At 36.4% G+C, this 19,694-nt stretch overlaps 1 protein-coding gene across 4 annotated transcripts in view; it reads left to right on the forward strand.

Annotated features, from left to right (window-relative positions):
* Window positions 1–19,694, forward strand: part of NBEAL1 (neurobeachin like 1) — a 163,509-nt gene that overhangs the window by 50,330 nt on the left and 93,485 nt on the right. For 2 of the 4 annotated variants that reach the window (XM_047773278.1, XM_047773277.1), the window contains exons 8-12: window positions 1,519–1,604; window positions 5,544–5,850; window positions 7,329–7,435; window positions 15,678–15,764; window positions 17,813–17,896. In XM_047773278.1, coding sequence (XP_047629234.1) covers window positions 1,519–1,604; window positions 5,544–5,850; window positions 7,329–7,435; window positions 15,678–15,764; window positions 17,813–17,896 — 671 coding nt within the window. The remainder of the gene's footprint in view (window positions 1–1,518; window positions 1,605–5,543; window positions 5,851–7,328; window positions 7,436–15,677; window positions 15,765–17,812; window positions 17,897–19,694) is intronic. The other 2 variants (XM_047773280.1, XM_047773279.1) reach the window with 1 other exon arrangement.

The following is a 19,694-nucleotide window of genomic DNA, read 5'->3' on the forward strand; positions in this document are numbered from 1 at the left end:
TTAACTCAAAGTTGTTTCTTTTTGGTAATGTTCCTTTCTTTCTTTTTTTTTTTTTTCTTTAAGGCCACATCTGTGGCATATGGAAGTCCCAGGCCAGGGGTCGAATAGGAGCTGCAGCTGCCAGCCTCCGCCCACAGCCACAGCCGCAGCCATAGCAATGCCAGATACAAGCCGCGTCTGCAACCTATACCACAGCTCATAGCAACGCTGGGTACTTAACCCACTGAGTGGGGCCAGGGATTGAACCTGTGTCCTCATGGATACTAGTCGGATTCATTACCTCTGAGCCGCAACAGGAACTCCTTTGGTAAAGTATTTTATGTATAAGATTGGAAATAATCTAATGTGATAGTCCTGTCTTTGTGTGTACTAATGTACTGGATTGTTAGTAGTGTCAAAAGACAGTGGAAAAGCATAAATGTTTATCAGTAGAGAACTGGTTAAGTATTAATTTACATCCTTGTAAGGGAATGCTCTCTAGTCATAAAAAGGAATAAGGCAGATGTACATGTTAAGATGTAATAGTGCCCAGAATATATTAAGAACAAAAAAGCATGATCTAGTAGTATATTTTGAGCTTTTTTTTTTGTCTTGTTTTTGTTTTTGTTTTTTTAAGATGTGCGGAGCAAGGTAGATTGAAGCATAGGTTGGGGGAACCTTGCTTTTCCTTGTCAGTTCTTTTATGCTGTTTTATTTTTTCTTTCTCATGTGCATGTATAACCTTTTAAAAAGGTTAAAATTGGAGTTCCTGTCGTGGCGCAGTGGTTAACGAATCCGACTAGGAACCATGAGGTTGTGGGTTCCATCCCTGCCCTTGATCCGGTGTTGCCGTGAGCTGTGGTGTAGGTCGCAGACGCGGCTAGGATCCTGCATTGCTGTGGCTCTGGTGTAGACCGGTGGCTACAGCTCCGATTAGACCCCTAGCCTGGGAACCTCCATATGCCACGGTAGCGGCCCAAGAAAAGGCAAAAAGACAGGAAAAAAAAAGGTTAAAATTAAAAATTTTTATTTCCTTTTTATTTAAAAAATAAAATTATAACGTTAAATGAAAGGTTTCTATTAGTACCGGAACTTTAGAATATTGGATGTGGAGTGGACCCAGGAAATCTTTTTGTCTATTTTTTTCAGTTTTACAGTTGAATAATTGTAGTCAATTATACTAATAAGAAGCAATGGTAGTAGTAAAAAGACATCTAATTTTATATCAGGTTTGGGTTAATTTCTAGGTCTGTTACTTAGTGACTTCAGGCAGGATATTAAATTTTGATCTTTCATTTGCTTATTTGTAAATGGGGGCAAATTATCCTTATACGGAGTATTATAAGACTTAAAGGAAGTAATATAAGGAAAGTATCTAAAAATACTCTTGGATGGTTTCTCTTTTTCTTTCCTATGGAAAAAAATGCATATTAACTTTGCCTTTTAACAAATTTTAGCCTTTCACAAATAGTTTTTAATGTTTGCGTCAGATATTCCTTAGAGAATCTTATTTATATATTTTATGTATCATATTCACAGAGTGTTTTCAAGAAAGTGAACATCTCAAGGAAAGTCTTAAGTGTTGCTTATTGCATCTCTTTGGAGCCATTGTAGCCGGCGGGCAGGTGAGGAACGTGTTGAAAGTTAACCTATAAAATGATAGTGAACAGTGCAGAAAGTTTTCTGTGGAATATTTAATGAATTATTTGGTTTTTGTGGTAACTTCATGAACCATGCAGGTATTTTTCTGAGTTTAGATCTTGTTTAAAACTAATTTACTTTTATTTATTAACTTCCCAAAACTCTAAGTAATAATATTAGCATTAACAATAAAATTACTGCATAAATAACCAGATTTAATAAATTTTGGTATTTTAAGTTCTTAAATGTGTTAACTTTCAGCTTTCAGTTCCATCATCGAATACAGAAGAGAGTCATCCCTATTAGTTCATTTGATGAAATTGAATTCTAGCAGTTTCCTTAAGACATAAGAATTCAGTCAGTCTTCTATTTATAATTATTAAATGCATATATATAGGGTTTATATGCATTTCTTCAACAAACTCAACTAATTTTTTAAATTATTTAAAAGGAAGAAGTTCTAGTAATGTTTAATTTTAAAATTTAAGTATCTTAAAAGCTGTCTGTGATAAATTTTGAGTCTAACTGCTAGTTGAAAACAGGATTATAGTTCAGAAAAAACATTCTACTTGTTTCCTTTAACCACAAAGTTTAGATCAGAGGTTTCAAACACATTTTATACTACATAGCCCTTTGACAATCTGATATAGTCTCTTGTCCGAATGTTTTCACATGCCTAAAATAAAATACATATGATCACAAAGGAAACTCTACTGAAATGCAGTTACTAAAATATACAGTAAAACAGATTTTTAACGTGGTAATGTGCTTCTTTATAACACATCAGAAAAAAAAAGCAGTGAGTCTAGTGACTAATGTTAATTTCAAAGAAGAGATGAGCATGAATGATGTTTCAAGGCACTACAACAACTATAATACATGAAAATGTGTATTATTTCTGTTGATGACAAAATCACAGGTATTGCTAATAATATTGCCTGGATTTCCTACTGGGCTCCCTTTCCCTCTTGCAGAAGGTAAGCATCTCTGTGGTGAGAGGGATGTGATCAGAATCTTATTTTTCAGTGGGTTTGCTTTGTCACTTTCCTTTGTTAGCTAATATCTTTCTTTTGCTTCAGTGCCTCCCCATTTTCATCATTTCTCTACTATTAAGAATAAGAATTAACAAGTGTACATGAATAAAATTGGAAATGACATTGATTTTGACAAGTGGAGAAGCTGGTTGGATACCATTTCCCCCTTTTTTATCTCTACCTTTTTTTTTTCTTTTGGTCACCTCGTGGCATATGGAGTTCCCAGGCCCGGGATCAGATCTGAGTCGCAGCTGCACCAATGCCAGATCCTTAACCCACTGTGCCAGGCCAGGAATCTAACCTGCATCCCAGTGCTGCAGAGATGCCGTGATCCCATTGCGCCACAGTGGCAGCTCCTACCGTTCCCTTTGTGAACGTCCCATACTTAATTCTTGTTAGTGCCTAGGGGTAATCAAGCCCTGATAGACCTCCAGTAATTAAAACACACCTGGAAATCAAGTAGATAGTGGAAGTCTAATTTATTTTTATGTCCTAGAAGTGCTCAAAATCCTTATACTCAGGTCATAGCTATAGATACAACTATATTGAAATCAGAAGGCTATAGGATAGAACTTCAGAATAGGGGCATTTAAATGAATATCTAAAGGCATAAGAATCGCTTTGTCATAAAGAGCAGAAAAATTAAAGTCCAGGGACTGGTTTCCCTTTCTGAACCATCATGCCTGAGCTTCCCATTGGCGTATTTATTGTTTTGTGCTATGTTAAGACCAAGGGATCTTTGAATCCTCTGTCATTTTTAACTAGCTGTGTCACCGTAGATAAACTATTTACATGTGTGTTTCTCTTTTTATAATGTGGAAATAGTAACACAGGGTAGTCATAAGGACAAAATGACGCGTAATATGTGTGAAGCCTTAACAAAATGCCTGCACTTCTAAGAACGAAGTAAATTACAGGTGTATTAGATTTATGATTCTTTAGAAGAAGCAGTGAATACTAAAATTATAACAGCTTAAGTCAGAAGTATGCTTTTTTCTTTCCTTAAAAAATAAATAGCAGTAAGCAGTACAGTGTTTATCTAATAGCTCTAGGGTCTTCAGGAATTTGTGTTTCTTTTGAATGTCAATTTGTTATCCTTATTATTATTTTTTATGGTACAAAGTAGCTTCTAGAGTTTTGGCCATCATGTCCGTATTTTGGGCACAAAATGAAAGGGGAAGTGAAGAAGAAGACAAATGACAGGTGCCACTTATCTCTGAAGGAGATACTGAAAAGCTGACAGTATCTCATTTGCCAAAATTCATCATCGATAGCTGCAAAGATACAAATATGTTCAGCTGAAAAATCTGATAAACCTTGTTTCCTTAGCCTTCTTAGTAGCAGCAGAGGTTAGGAAGTGTAGTCTTCATTCCTGGTTACGAGGTGTCCAGCACAACATCGGGGGTTTTGTTTAATGAGGAAGCAGAGGAAAATTGATGTTGTATGGGCCGTAAGCAATTTCTTTCATAGTAGCACTTGTTATTAATATTATTTGTCATATTGGTAATAAGTCCAAATGCCCTACGTGTTATTTTCAGATAATGTTGCGCAACTGATGTATTATATATCAGTTTAACAATGTAAGGCTCTATATATTGTTTATTTCAAATTTAATGGGTCACCTCAAATAGCTACCAGTAACGTAGAATTTCAGAAATATGTAGAATCAGAGCTAAGCCAGTCTTCTAATGATAGAAGTGATAAATGTCATTTGCTGCAACCAGTAGAAAACCTGAGAGAGGCTTAGCCAAATCGACCTGTTTTTATTTATTTATTTTATGTTTTTATGGCCGTACCTGTGGCACATGGAAGTTCCTGGGCTAGGGGTCAAATCGGAGCTGCACCTGAGTGCTACTCTGCAGCCACAGCAGCACTGGATCCAAGTCTCATCTGTGACCTGTGACACAGTTTGCAGCAACACTGGATCCTTAACCCACTGAATGAGACCAGGGATCAAACCCACATCCTCACAGAGACAACATTGGGTCCTTAACTCGATGAGCCACAACAGGAACTCCAACCAGTTTATTTTCATTTTTGCCTGAGAAATCCAGATGCAGGCAGTTCTGGGATGGCCCAGCAGCACAATGATATCATCAAGGACTGAGGTCCTTTATTGTTTCTGTTCTGATTTGTAACCTGCTACTTTAATTCTGGAGCTTCTTTCCTTGTGATATAAAGGTGGCTCCAAGTATCTTGTCTGCACTCCAGGCAGGAAAAGGGAGAAAAGACCTAGGATCTTTCCGTTTTTTTTTTTTTTTTTGTAAAGTGTTATCCTCCTCATAGCTTCCTGGCATATATTCTTCACCAGAACTATGTTACATGGCTACCTCTAGCTACAGGGGAGGGTGCTAATTAAGTTTTCTACACTGGGAGAGTACTCTCTGAATAAAAACAGAATTCTGTTGGTAGTGAAGAAATCAAGACCTAATATGCGTAAATGCTAGCGGTGTCTGTCAAAGTATTTGTGTAAAAATATGTTGATTTTGGAGTTCCCGTCGTGGCGCAGTGGTTAACGAATCCGACTAGGAACCATGAGGTTGCGGGTTCGGTCCCTGCCCTTGCTGAGTGGGTTAACAATCCGGCGTTGCCGTGAGCTGTGGTGAAGGTTGCAGACGCGGCTCGGATCCCACGTTGCTGTGGCTCTGGCATAGGCCGGTGGCTACAGCTCCGATTCAACCCCTAGCCTGGGAATCTCCATATGCCGCGGGAGCGGCCCAAGAAATAGCAACAACAACAACAACAACAACAACAAAAAAAGACCAAAAAAAAAATGTTGATTTATAATGAAAAAGTCTGCAGATTTATTCAGTTTTCTTTGTTTTTTTTGCCAATGTATAGAACTTGAGTTAGGTTAAGGTTTCATTTTTATTGCCTCTCGTGTTTCAGAAGAATGCTTTGCAGGCAATTTCTCCAGCCACCATGGAAGTTCTTATGAGAGTTTTGGCCGATTGTGATTCTTGGGAGGATGGAAATCCTGAAGAAGTGGGTAGGAAGGTAGAACTTACTCTGAAGTGCCTTACAGAAGTGGTACATATCCTCCTCACCAGTAGCTCTGATCAGCGTCAAGTGGAAACCAGCTCTATCTTGGAGAACTATTTTAAATTGCTAAATTCAGATCATTCAGCTTTACCTAATCAAAGGAGGTCCAGACAGTGGGAAAGCCGGTTCATAGCACTACAGATCAAAATGCTGAGTGAGTATTAGATAAAGTGTATTATATTCAGTTTTCTCTGAGTCTGTTTTTTTTTAGTTTCGTAGTCTCCATTTTCATTTGGAATTCAGGGCCATCGTATAGAAAATATTGATGTTTAATTCAGATCCTATGTGACTATTTAGATTTTGACTTCAAAATAGTTAATATGGAATTGAGTTTTCTTCCACATACTTGCTTTAACAGTGACAAAAATGAGCCTCTACACTCCCTTTTGTAAGTTGTAATCCACTAAAAACATCAGTGTTAATAAGAATATCTGCTGTGGTTTTGTAATTTTAAGGAAAGTAAATTTTCAGAAAGTGCCATTTGTAGTTTCTGTTCTGTGACAGAGTCATATAGGATCACTTTTGTATGTGCTTCTACAACAACTCTGTAGAAATCACTTCACCACATTCTTCCTCATGAGAGTTTCTGGTGTTTTGTCTTTATTCCTCAGATCTTCTGTGTGTGTTTCTCTGTTTGTGTTGGTTGTCTGTGCCATTCTATGCTTCTCTCTCTCTCTCTCGCCGTCTCCAAGCCCCTTCACCAATATATGTGGTTTCTTTTTATATTCCTATTAGATTGATAGATACTAGTATTATTAACTGAGAGTTCCTTTTTTATAGAAGTAAAATATTTTCATCACAGCTAATGTAGGAAATTCAGATAAGTGAAAAGAAACAAGATTTTTTTATATCCTACCACCCAGATATTGTATGTAGAGCTATGTTTTATAGCTCTAGAGACTTAAAAAAAATGTTTGTTTGGTTATGTGTGTTGTGTCAAATTTAAAAATATTGGACCTCAAAATCTTGCTGAAACTAGTAATTCATTATGACAGTATTTTTGTAGGAATATGTTTCATCTTATATAATTTCTACTCATATATGTTATATAACATGTCATGTTCTATAATATAAATTGTGAATTTATAAGGAAGTTTGAGTCTCCACTGAATGGACTTCTCTTTTTGTTATGAGGTTTTGTATTATCTATTGCAAATATCGTTTTATTTCTAAATGGGGGACATTGTTCCAGTAGGAAACAAGAGCAAAGCATCATCCCAGATGGATTAATTACCTATGTCTTGTTTTCACGATAGCCATATGTTCATTTTATAAATGAGACTGTGTTGTCAAACATAACCAAGTGTTGCTTATTCATAATAAGTCAGAAACCACAGTTTGTTTTACTTAAGTGTTATATAATGGAAGAACATTTGAGTATATCTCTGGGAAATATATATTACTCGTACATATATAAACTAAGTATTTTAAATAAAGTATAAAAATCTTCACTTTTCTTATCAAATAGTAGGTATAGGTTTTCTTTTCTACTCCCCATCCTGATTATTTCCTATTAATATATATCTCTTCGTCATCTGAAAAGCCTTAAGTAAATATATGGCCAGAGTAAATGTTTCCGTGATCCCAAATTTTCCACTTTATAAATGAATAATTTTGTTTTTATTTTCCTAGATACCATCACAGCCATGTTAGACTGCACAGACAGGCCTGTTCTTCAGGCCATTTTTCTTAACAGTAATTGCTTTGAACATCTCATACGATTGCTACAGAACTGCAAGGTATTTTTCTATTGTCACTACTATTTACTATTGATTTTAAGAAGCTATTGTTTTCTTTATGTTTTCATTCTATTCTGAGCATATTATTATAACTAAACTCTTTTCCTTTTTTTTATTGTGGTAAAATACACATAACATAAAATTTGCCTTCTTAATCATTTTTAAGTGTACAGTTCAGTGGTATTAAATTCATTCACATTGTTGTTGCAGCCATTACTACCATCCATTCCTCATAACTCTTGATCTCGTAAAACCGAAACTATATCCATTAAACAGCTCCACATTCTCCTCTGCCCTCAGCCCCTGGCAACGACTCTCCTTTCTGTCTCTGATTTTTATTTTGTTTGTTTTTCTTTTTTGGCTGCTCTGTGGCACATGGAATTCCCATTCCAGGGATCGTATTTAAGCCACAGTCACAATGTAAGCTGCAGCTGTGGCAACATGGGATTCCCAACCCACTGTGCCAGGCCAGGGATCGAACCTGTGTTCCACTGCACCCAAGATGCCACTGATTCCATTTCGCTACAGTGGAAATGCCTTTTTTTTTCTGTCTCTATGAGTTTGGCTACTCTGAGTACCTTATATAAGTAGAATCATACAGTGTTTTATCTTCTTTTTTCTTTTGTCTTTTTAGGGCTGCTACACCCATGGCATATGGAGGTTCCCAGGCTAGGCGTCCAATCGGAGCTGTAGCCGCCGGCCTACACCACAGCCATAGCGGTGCCAGATCCAACTTGTGTCTGCGACCTACACCACAGCTCACTGCAATGCCAGATCCTTAACCTACTGAGTGAGGCCAGGGATCGAACCTACATCCTCATGGATACTAGTCAGATTTGTTTCCCTCTGAGGCATGACGGGAACTCCTATTTTTGAAAGTTTTATTGAAGTATATTTGATTTGCAATGTTGTGATATTTTCTGCTGTACAATAAAGTGATTCAGTTATACATGTACACACATTTTAGAGTATTTTCCCACATAGATCATCATAGAATATTGAGATAGAGTTCTCTGTGCTGTACAGGTGTTTGTCTTTTTGTGACTGGCTTATTTCATTTAGCATGATATCCTCAAGATTCATCCATGTCATGTAGCATACTGCAGAATTTCCTTCCTTTTTAAAACTGAATAATATCTCATTGTTTGTATATACCACATTTTGTTTATCATTCATCTGTTAATGGACTCTTGTGTCGATTCCAGCTTTTGGCTTTTGTGAATAATGTTGCTGTGAATATGAGTATGTAATTATGTCTTCATGACTCTAAATTCTTTTGAGTATATATGCATAAGTGGGTTTGCTGGATCATGTAGTAATTAAATTTTTAATTTTTTGAGGAACCACCCTATTGTTTTACATTTCCACCAGTAATACAGTGTTCCAGTTTCTCCACATTCTCATCAATAGGTTGTTGTTTTCATCTTCCCTTTTTTTTTTTCTTTTTCTAATAATAGCTATCTTAATGGGTATGAGGTATGGTATCTTATTGTAGTTTGATTTGCTTTTCTCTAATGATTAATGATTCTGAGCATCTTTTTTTTTTAATTTTTTTTTTAATTTTTATCTATTTATTCAATTTATTTTATTTATTTTTTTATTTTTTTGTCTTTTTGAGATTTCTTGGGCCGCTCCCACGGCATATGGAGGTTCCCAGGCTAGGGGTCGAATCGGAGCTGTAGCCACCGGCCTATGCCAGAGCCACAGCAATGCGGGATCCGAGCCGCGTCTGCAACCTACACCACAGCTCATGGCAACGCCGGATCGTTAACCCACTGAGCAAGGGCAGGGACCGAACCCGCAACCTCATGGTTCCTAGTCGGATTCGTTAATCACTGTGCCACGACGGGAACTCCTGATTCTGAGCATCTTTTCATGTGCTTATTAGCCATTTGTATATCATCTTTAGAGAAATATTTATTCAAATTCTTGGTGCAGTTTTTTTTGTTTGTTTGCTACCCCCACATCATGTGGAATTTCCCAGGCCAGGTATCAAACTTGCACCACAGCAGTGACCTAAGCCTCTGCAATGATGATGCTAGATGCTTAACCCACTGAGCCACAAGAAGACTCTCCTTTGTGTATTTTTTAATTGGGTCGTTGAGCTTTTTTTGTTGTTGTTGAGTTTTAGTCTTTTTTCTTATACTTTTTTAAAATTTGGTATGAGCATTTGATGCATATATTTTTTTTGCTTTTGTTTCATTTAAGATTATTTCATGAGCATTTTCATGTGTTATGATTTCAATATTTATATATTAAGTCGATGTACCATAATTTACTTAACTGTTCCCTACTGTTATATACTTAATTTGTTTCCAATTTTGTTTGATATTACATAACTCTTCACAGTTTCATAAAATAGAATTCTGTTTCTACTAGTATGTATAAGGGCATAAGTTTTTAAAATATGGAACATTGTATAAAAATCACTTATGAATAAGTGGAAAGTGTAGAAAAGTAGAAAAATTGAAATACTCTTAAGGTTTGTGATATATACTTCCAATTTGCTTATTATTTAAAAAAATTGTTTTTTACCAATTTACACTTGTAGCAGATTTTTGTATGGGTACATAGTAACTACTACCTCTGATTATTATGTGTCCATGAATTTCATGATGGTACCAGAACCTTTTTAGAGAGTTTCTTAAGAAGCTTTAAAAGAAAACTACTTCAGGAGTTCCCGTCGTGACGCAGTGGTTAACGAATCCGACTAGGAACCATGAGGTTGCGGGTTCGGTCCCTGCCCTTGCTCAGTGGGTTAACGATCCGGCGTTGCCATGAGCTGTGGTGTAGGTTGCAGATGCGGCTCGGATCCCGCGTTGCTGTGGCTCTGGCGTAGGCCGGTGGCTACAGCTCCTATTCAACCCCTAGCCTGGGAACCTCCATATGCCGCGGGAGTGGCCCAAGAAATAGCAACAACAACAACAACAAAAAGACAAAAAAAAAAAAAACTACTTCAAAGAGCTTTTACCTTTCTGTTTGAGGTATTCCTTTCATGATTTCCTTGTTGAAAAATACTAGGTATTCTGATTCTGTGAGAATATTCCAGAATAAGAATTTTAATATCAGTTCCTTAAATTTTTCCACACTATTAGGTAGGGTAGCCTTGAAAGCATTTATGTCACTATGTTGCTTAACTTATAGTAAAATTATTAAAAAATAGCTTAAAATAGTAAAGAATATATTGATAAAGTAAGTCATAGTGAATATTTATGAAGTCAACAAATCTACCAAATTACCACTAGTGAAGTTCCCATTGTGGCACAGTGGAAATGAATCCGACCAGGAACCATGAGCTTGCAGGTTTGATCCCTGGCCTCACTCAGTGGATTAAAGATCTGGTGTTGCTGTGAGCTTGGTGTAGGTCACAGACACGGCTTGGATCTGGTGTTGCTGTGGCTGTGGCCTATGCTGGCAGCTGTAGCTCTGATTAGACCCCTAGCCTGAGAACCTTCATATGCCGCCGGTGTGGCCCTAAAAAGCAAAAATAAATAAATAAATAAATAAATAAAAAATTATCACTGGAGAGTCAAGATGCCTCTCTCCACTTTTTTTAAAAGGCCACAACCATGGCACACGGGAGTTCTCAGACTAGACCAGGGGTCGAATCAGGACTCAGGTTCAATCCCTGGCCTTGCTCAGTGGGTTAAGGATCCAGCATTACCGTGAGCTGTGGTGTAGTTTGCAAATGTGACTCGGATCCTGCATTGCTGTGACTGTGGTGTAGGCCAGCAGCTACAGCTCCCATTCAGCCTCTAGCCTGGAAACCTCCTTATGCTGCAGGTGCAGCCCTAAAAAAGACAGAACAAAAAAAACCCAAAAAAACAAAAAAAACCAAAACTCTTTGACTTTAGCATTTTGCTAGTTGAAAGCATTTTTTTTTTTTTGAAAATACAAACATTGCACATATTGTAAATTTGTGAAGTTCCATTTGAGGACTTGTCATAAGATTCTGGAAAACTTTGTTATTGTGGTCTTATTCATCTTCTTTAATATATTTTCTTCTCCACATCTACTACTTAAAATCAACTACAACAAAAACTTTATCATCATGACAGTTTTAGTAGGAACGAGAAGGGAACAACTGAGGGATGCTTTTTGGAGAAGAATGTTAGGAGTGAATAGACAGAATGGTATAGTGGTATAGTTTAAAGATTAACTTTGTTAGTCACACTTGCCTGGATTCATACACATTGCCTTAATGACCTTGAGTAAATTCTTCATTTTTTAAAAAGTAGATTTTTTTTTTTTTTTTTTTAAGGGCCGTACCCCTATCATATGGAAGTTCCCAGGCTAGGGCGTCAAATCAGAGCTGTAGCTGCTGGCCTACACCACAGCCAGAGCAATGCCAGATCTGAGCTGGGTCTGCGACCTACACCACAGCTCCCGGCAATACCAGATCCTTAACCCACTGGATGAGGCCCGAGATTGAATCCAAGTCCTCATGAATACTAGTCGGATTCATTACTGCTGAGCCACGACGGGAACACCAAAAAAATAGATTTTTTATTTAAATTCTAGAGAAATATTTATAACCGGTATAGAGATTTTGGAGGAAAAAAATAAATTAGAAATATATTAAAAATCTTGTTAATCTTGTAATCTTATCAACTGGTACTTAAATTGTGGCAAGCTATATACAACAATCTTTGTGTATATATTTTTAATGTGGATTATTTTCTTTTACAAAATTGAAACACTACTCAATAAATACTTTCTATTCTGCTGGGTTTTTTTCCCCATGGCATATGGAAGTTCCCAGGCTAGGGGTCAAACTGGAGCTGCAGCTGCCAGCCTACACCACAGCCATGGCGACTCGAGATCTGAGCCTCATCTGTGACCTGCACCACAGCTCATGGCAACACACCAGATCCTTGAACCACTAATCGAGGCCAGGGATCAAACCCGCATCCTCATGGATACAGATTTGTTTCTGCTGCACCACAACAGGAACTCCCTTTTTATTCTGCACTTAATTATATATCATGAGTCTTCCCATATGCTATCGTATGTTTTTCAAAAGATTGCATTTAATGACTGCAAATATTTCAACCCAGCAGTTCTCAAAGTATGAGATCTCCAAGATGGTTTTAGGGAGTCTGCAAAGTCTAATCTTAACAAAATTTGTTTGAGGCTAGATTTTCTCCTTTCCTTCCTTCCTTCCTTCTTTTCTTTCTCTCTTCCTCTCTCCTTCCCTCTCTCCCTCCCTCTCTCCCTCCCTCTCTCCCTTTCTCCCTTTCTCCCTTCCTTTCTTCCTTTCTTCCTTTCTTTATTTCTGCTTTTTAGGGCTGAACCTGTGGCATATGGAAGTTCCCAGGCTAAGGGGGTCAAATGGGAACCTCAGCTGCTGGTGGAAGCCAGTACAACATCAGATCCTTCACCCACTGAGTGGGGCCAGGGATTAAACCTGCATCCTCGTGGATACTAGTTGGGTTTGTAACCCATTGAGCCACAATAGTAACTCCCTACGCTAGATTTTCTTAGTAAACTTTAGTCACAGCAGCATTATAAAAGTCTAAATGCAAAAGCAAGTATGAGAGTTCATCTGTCATCTCTTACGTCAGACATTTAAAGAAATTTGCAAAAATGTAAAAGCAGTGCCATTCTCACTAAGGTCCATTTCAGAAATATTTTCCATAAATATGTTTCCAACATTTTTCCTTAAATATGTTATTTATGTAAACATAAATAACATTACTTATTGTTATTTTAAATACATAAATATTTAAAATATGTTTTGATTTTAATTTCTGATATGGTAAATATCGATTGATGTAACTCACATAAGTAAAAGTTCTTTCGGGTTCTCAGTAATTTTTTTTTTCCAAAAGTAGTTGCACCACTGTTTTTCCACCAGCAATGTATAAGGAAGGGACTCAGTAATTTTTAAGTGTTAAGGGGTCCTGAGACCAGAAAATTTGAGGACTTCTTTTTCAATCTGTGAATGAACTATAACTTAAGTATTCTACTATGTAGATATTGAGTGGTCTCTAATTTTTTGCCATTGTAAACAAAGGAGAGGTGAGCATTTCTGTTGTAAAATTTTAGTGTGAGTTTCTGTTTCTTTGAGTAGATTTCTAGAAATATGAATGCTGATTTAAAGAGTTAGAAGGTTTTTTTCGTTTGTTATTTTTGTCTTTTAGGGCCGCACCCTCAGCATTTGGAGGTTCCTAGGGGTCTGATTGGAGATATAGCCGCTGGCCTACACCACAGCCACAGTAATGCCAGATCCAAGCCACATCTGCGGCATACACCATAGCTCCCTGCAACGCCAGATCCTTGACCCACTGAGTGAGGCCAGGGATCGAACCTGTGTCCTCATGGATGCTAGTCAGGTTCGTTAACCACTGAGTCACTACGGGAGTTCCTAAAGTGTTAGAAGTTTTTAAGAGTCTGATGTGGATTGCTTTCTGGAAAGACCACTTATTTTTTATTTTCATCAATTTTGAGCATTCCCGTGTTCTTGCAACTAGATAACATGGAATCTTAACTTTTTAAAAATCTTTGCTGGGGAGTTCCTGTCGTGGCTCAGTGGTTACTGAATCTGACTAGGAACCATGAGGTTGCTGGTTCAATCCCTGGCCTTGCTCAGTGGGTTAAGGATCTGGTGTTGCCACGAGCTGTGGTGTAGGTCACAGATTTGGCTCAGATCGTGTGTTGCTGTGGTTCTGGCGTAGGCTGGCAGCTATAGCTCCAATTAGACCCCTAGCCTGGGAACCTCCATATGCCGAAGGAGCAGCCCTGGAAAAGGCAAAAAGACAAAAATAAATAAATAAATAAGATAAAAATCTTTGCTGATAGTAATAATACAAGCTTTCATTTATTTAACCCAGTTTAACTCATAAACTGGCATGGATTATCTCATTTAAGCTGCACACCTATTTCATGAAGTATTATTCTTTTCATTTTTGAGAAATCATACTTGGAAAATTTAAGTAGTTTTCCTTAAAACCAGACAGTTAAAAAGTAGCAAAACCAAGATTAAAATCCAGGTTTCTGATTTCAAAGCCTATACTGTGTTCACGAATTTATTTTTAGGTTAAGCTTCACTTGTGCTCTTACATATCTTATCAAACCATAATATTACCTATTTTATTTTTTTATTGCGTTATTTCAGCATGTTACTGGATTTTTGTTTGTTGATTTCTGAAATGATAGTAGTTCCTAAGAACTTCCTCCTTAGGATTCTTTTGATAAATCCTTTAGTAAATCTACCTTTCTCTCCATTTTCACTCTCATTTGAATTAGTTTTCTCTTTTCCTAAACTGGGTAGAGAATGCTGATTTTCATTTAATTGAACTAAACTACTTGATTCTTTAATTTCTTTCAGAAAAGGGCAGTCACCATGTTTGTTAAAGATAATCCTAATTCCTCTTACTAGTGTACAAACTAATATAAATTATGTTCAGGTCAATAATTGGGAGAATACTGTTATAATATTTTTAATAAAATGTGTGGTCAGATAAATTTGGGAAATGCTGCATATTGACCTCCCTTCTCAAAGTACACATTAGCATATTCAAAAATATTTCCAGAAAGGCCCTGTTTTATAGTTAATTGAATAGCATTTCATAAATGCTATTTGGTGCAGAACCCTTACTATACATTATTTACTACAGTATCTTTAGTTTGTCTCAATAGCAATTTCCTTTTTTTTTTTTTTTTTGTCTTTTTAGACCTCACCCACGGCATATGGAGATTCCCAGGCTAGGGATCTAATCAGAGCTGTTGCTGCTGGCCTACGCCAGAGCCACAGCAATGCCAGATCCAAGCTGCGTCTGTGACCTACACCACAGCTCATGGTAACGCTGGATCCTTCACCATTGAACGAGGCCAGGGATCGAACCCGCAACCTCATGATTCCTAGTCGGATTTGTTTCCACTGTGCCATGATGGGAACTCCAGAATTTCCTTCTTTTCTGTGAATCATTCCCTGCTGATTCTTTAAGAATTTAGGAATATTAACTAAGTATTCATGCTAATTAATTATTGCTGTTGTTTCTTATTTTAGTAACTTTGAGTTGCAAGAGAGAAACAAATAATAATTAATTATATAATATATGAACTAATGTTAGTAACCCAAAAAGTGAATAGTTAATTATCAGTTTAACAGTGGTATACTTCATGAGTGGATTCTTGGATTTATTTTCAAGAGACATGGAATTCCATTTAAGCTTCACCTGTGCTTATAGGTAACAATTTAATGTTCTTTCTCCATTATTCTTGTCTCTGTTTTTAACAGCTATTTTTAAATGCTAACAATAAGGTGGCAGACAAGAACGAGAAAGACCTTGCCAACAAATTACTGACAGAAATGAATGAGGACCAGGTATCTACAAAGCCTGCATCTTGTTTCAGCTGAAGTCCAAAATCAGTCAATGGGAGCACCTATTCCTGTACTTTTCTTCTTATGTCATAAAGTACAGACATTATCTATTCTTATTCTTCATTAACTGTTTTAAACAATTGAAAGTTGTTTAAAAATTTTAAAATAGCAGTTGCTTGAATCTAAAAGATAAATATATTGAAATCTTGGCGAGTGATATAAACGACCAGTAGTATTCCATCTATGTATGTGTGTGTTTTTTCCAGTTTGAGGAGATAGAAGTACAGGAATGGGATCCCAGTTTCAATGCTGTCCACTTGACAGTGACTCCATATTTTGGGGACTTCTTTTTCTAAGCATTGTGGTGTTTGGGATCTTAGGCTTTGTTTGTGAATATGTACGATCAGTTTTAATATCTTGATTCTTTGCTTCTTGTTGACAAATAATGATTATAATTCAATGGACAACCCAAATCTTAGAGGAAGGGAAGAAGATGCCGAACTCTTTAAGTCTTTGTTTAACATAAAACTTAACTTTTTTCTTTTCTAAAAATTCAATTCTATGTGGGTATAAGGCAGAAATATGGAATTTATCTTGCTTTTCACAATATACTAGGTAATTTAGTTTGGAAAAAACTACCTATAAAAATTATTTGTCTTTCCCAAAATGGTTATGAGAGAGCTTACATGAAGTCTTAACATTATCTTACTGTCTGGTGGTTAATTAGAGCTGTGGTATAAAAAGAGACATGATAATCTGTTATTTTCTATTCTGGATGTGAAATATCAATTACAGAGTACCGTTATAGGTTTCTCTATAAGCGTTAGTCTCTCTTAAAGTCTTCTTATGTAGATTCATAAAACATTATAACTGTAGGTACTGTAATATCTAGTCTTCTTTGATAAAGTCTAGAAAAGTTCTTGTTTGTATGAAATTCTATATGCAGAATGTTTAATGCATATGATACTATGTTTATTACACATGTAATGTGTTTATGTTTAATAAACATCAACATAAACCAAGATACCATCTAAATAACTTACCTGAAAGTGGTAGAGTTTAGCTTAAAATGACAAAGATCTGATCAGTCACCCTTTACTCACACCATTTTTAGTGGGAGGGAAAGAGAATTCTGTCTGTGGGGTGACAAGTAATAGTAATATATTCCCGAAAGCAGATTTTCAGAACTGGTAACTTTTACAACTGTCTAGTCCTGATGCCCTGCTTTCATGGTCGACTAGGTCTCATGATACATGATGAACATCCATGTTCAATTTTTTTGTATTGTTGATTATCTAGTTTGTTTTTGTTTTTTTGCTATGAATGCACTGCCCTAAAATTGAACACATCTTTTCTTAATGATGAAGCTTAAACAGAAATAGACAAAATGGAGCTGGTATTTATTTTTTCTTACAGATTTTGGCATTAAAGTTGCCGCCTTAAAAACATAACAATGATTGTAGATACATATTTCATTTTCTGCCTCAAATTGTGCATTTTTTAGTAAAAATAGATGTATTTTAGTATTTAGTAAGAATACGTTATTTAGTAAAAGTACGTTATTGTTTGCAAGTGTGATTGGTGTTTGCAGATACCATTTCATTTATCATACAGGATTTGGAAACTAAGTAGGCAAGACTATTTTAGATTTCTTATTATACCCGCTAATGAAATTTTAACCTAGGAACTATCAAGTATATCTTTGAAGGAAAATTAAAACATCTAAGAATTTCCAATGCTAACCCTCCCTCCCTTCCTCTTGAGATTGTCCATTACTTTTAAAAAGCATGTATTAAGCTTGATTTTCCCCCCAAAGCATTTTAATGTAATGAGTGAATGTAACCTTTTCCTTCTTGATACATGGCTTATTTTCTGTCCAGTATGTAACTTTTCTTACAGGTTTTAGTGTTTCAGAAATCCATTTCATTAGAAGAGGAATGTATTGCATGTTAAATAATATTTTTTTCAGGTTTTCAGAACAAAGGTTTCCTTGTTTAAAATAAGAATCTTGAACACAACTGTTAATTTTTCACTTTTTTTCCCTCTCGTAGGTGTTTCAGGGACAGTTGGATTGTTTGGCTGTATCAGCAATTCAGGCTTTGACAGCAGTAATGAACAAATCTCCAGCTGCTAAGGTAAAACATATGTCCTCAACCTGTAAAATGTTATCTCAGATGTACCAGTTTTTACTATATAACTCCCAAAGTAATATGTGAAAGTATATAATACATATGGTTTCACCCATGAAATGAAATAGTTCACAAAATAGCTCAGAAATCACTTTGCTGATAATTTAAATACCTGTGGGCACTGCTTTGGGATTAAAACATTGATGACTGACTGCAAGCTGTACGGATTTACATCAATAGTCAATGAATGGAAAGAGAACTGGTGTTGAAATGTTGAAATGATCATTTTAAGTGATTTATTTGGTTAGTACAGTTAAAGAATTAAATTTTATAGCATGTTTTTCTTTGTTAATAAAATAATTACTCTTTTGCTATTTGGTCAGTTTTTGATTGCCTAGAATCAACATTTTCCACATGTGACAGCGCTATCAATTTGGGACTTGTTTTTCCAGATGGTCTCGGAAATTCTCCTTCTTTGTTTGTAGTCACTAACCCTCAGGATTTTCTTTCCCTTTTCATTCACCACCACTGACTCTGCCCTGCAGTCCACTTTTGCTGATTTTGTGCTCGTAGTTTTCCCTCTGAGTACTTTTAAGGATTAGTGACATCATCTGTTGAAAATGGAAAGCATAGTGCATAGTGCCAGGCACATGATAAATGCCTAATAAGGAGTTCCCGTCGTGGCGCAGTGGTTAACGAATCCGACTAGGAACCATGAGGTTGCGGGTTCGGTCCCTGCCCTTGCTCAGTGGGTTAACGATCCGGCGTTGCCGTGAGCTGTGGTGTAGGTTGCAGACGCGGCTCGGATCCTGCGTTGATGTGGCTCTGGCGTAGGCTGGTGGCTACAGCTCCTATTCAACCCCTAGCCTGGGAACCTCCATATGCCGCAGGAGCGGCCCAAGAAATAGCAACAACAACAACAACAACAACAACAACAACAAAAATTTTAAAAAAATAAATGCCTAATAAGTGTCTATTGTTATTTTTATCATTTTACCTTCTTATCCACTACCTCTAATATATTTCTTGCCTTACTTTTTAGTACCAGAAATGAATGAATTATTCCTTGTTCCCTAAGCCATCCCTTCAGTTGTATTTCTTACTTTCCATTGGTCTTTGTTAGGAGACTAACTTTGCCCTATAAATATTGCTATATATAACTCATGGTTAGATTCCTCGTGAATAGGCTCTTGTAACTATTACAGGCTGGCACAGGAATCTAATCTCCATTTGAAATAGTTTCTTAAGGAAAAAATTATTTAAAGTTTTAAGTTTATGACTATAATGGATTGCCTATACTCTTTCATGAAATTCAAACCTGAAATGATGTCCTTGTCTTTTCTAAATATAATTTTTTAAAATTATGTAATGCCTTGCATGATTTAAAATTTGAAAGATTGTCTTTTGAAATGGCTTTGAAAAAAGATTTTCTTCCTATTCCTGGGCTATAGCCAACTAATTCCCTTCCCTAGAAACAACTAATCATACTTGTTTTATTTAAATCTTTTGATTTTATTATGAATGCATGTATTTTTGCTTCACTTATTGGACCAAATTATATTGCTAGGTTTTTTTTGGTTGTCTTTATAGTTTATTTTTATGGCTTTGAGTGCCCACTTGTTCAAAAATACATGTGTCTTAAAGCTTACCAAGTTGAACTTAAATGGTCCAGATAATCCAGACCATTTAAATACGAAGAACAAAAAGAAAACCGTACCCAGTTTTTTTCAGGCCACTGAAAAATTGCCAGGAGTCTTTTTGTTTTTGTTTTTGCTTTATAGGGCCACACCCACGGGCTATGGAA

The sequence above is a fragment of the Phacochoerus africanus genome, chromosome 3 (assembly GCF_016906955.1).
Source record: "Phacochoerus africanus isolate WHEZ1 chromosome 3, ROS_Pafr_v1, whole genome shotgun sequence".
NCBI lineage: Eukaryota > Metazoa > Chordata > Mammalia > Artiodactyla > Suidae > Phacochoerus > Phacochoerus africanus.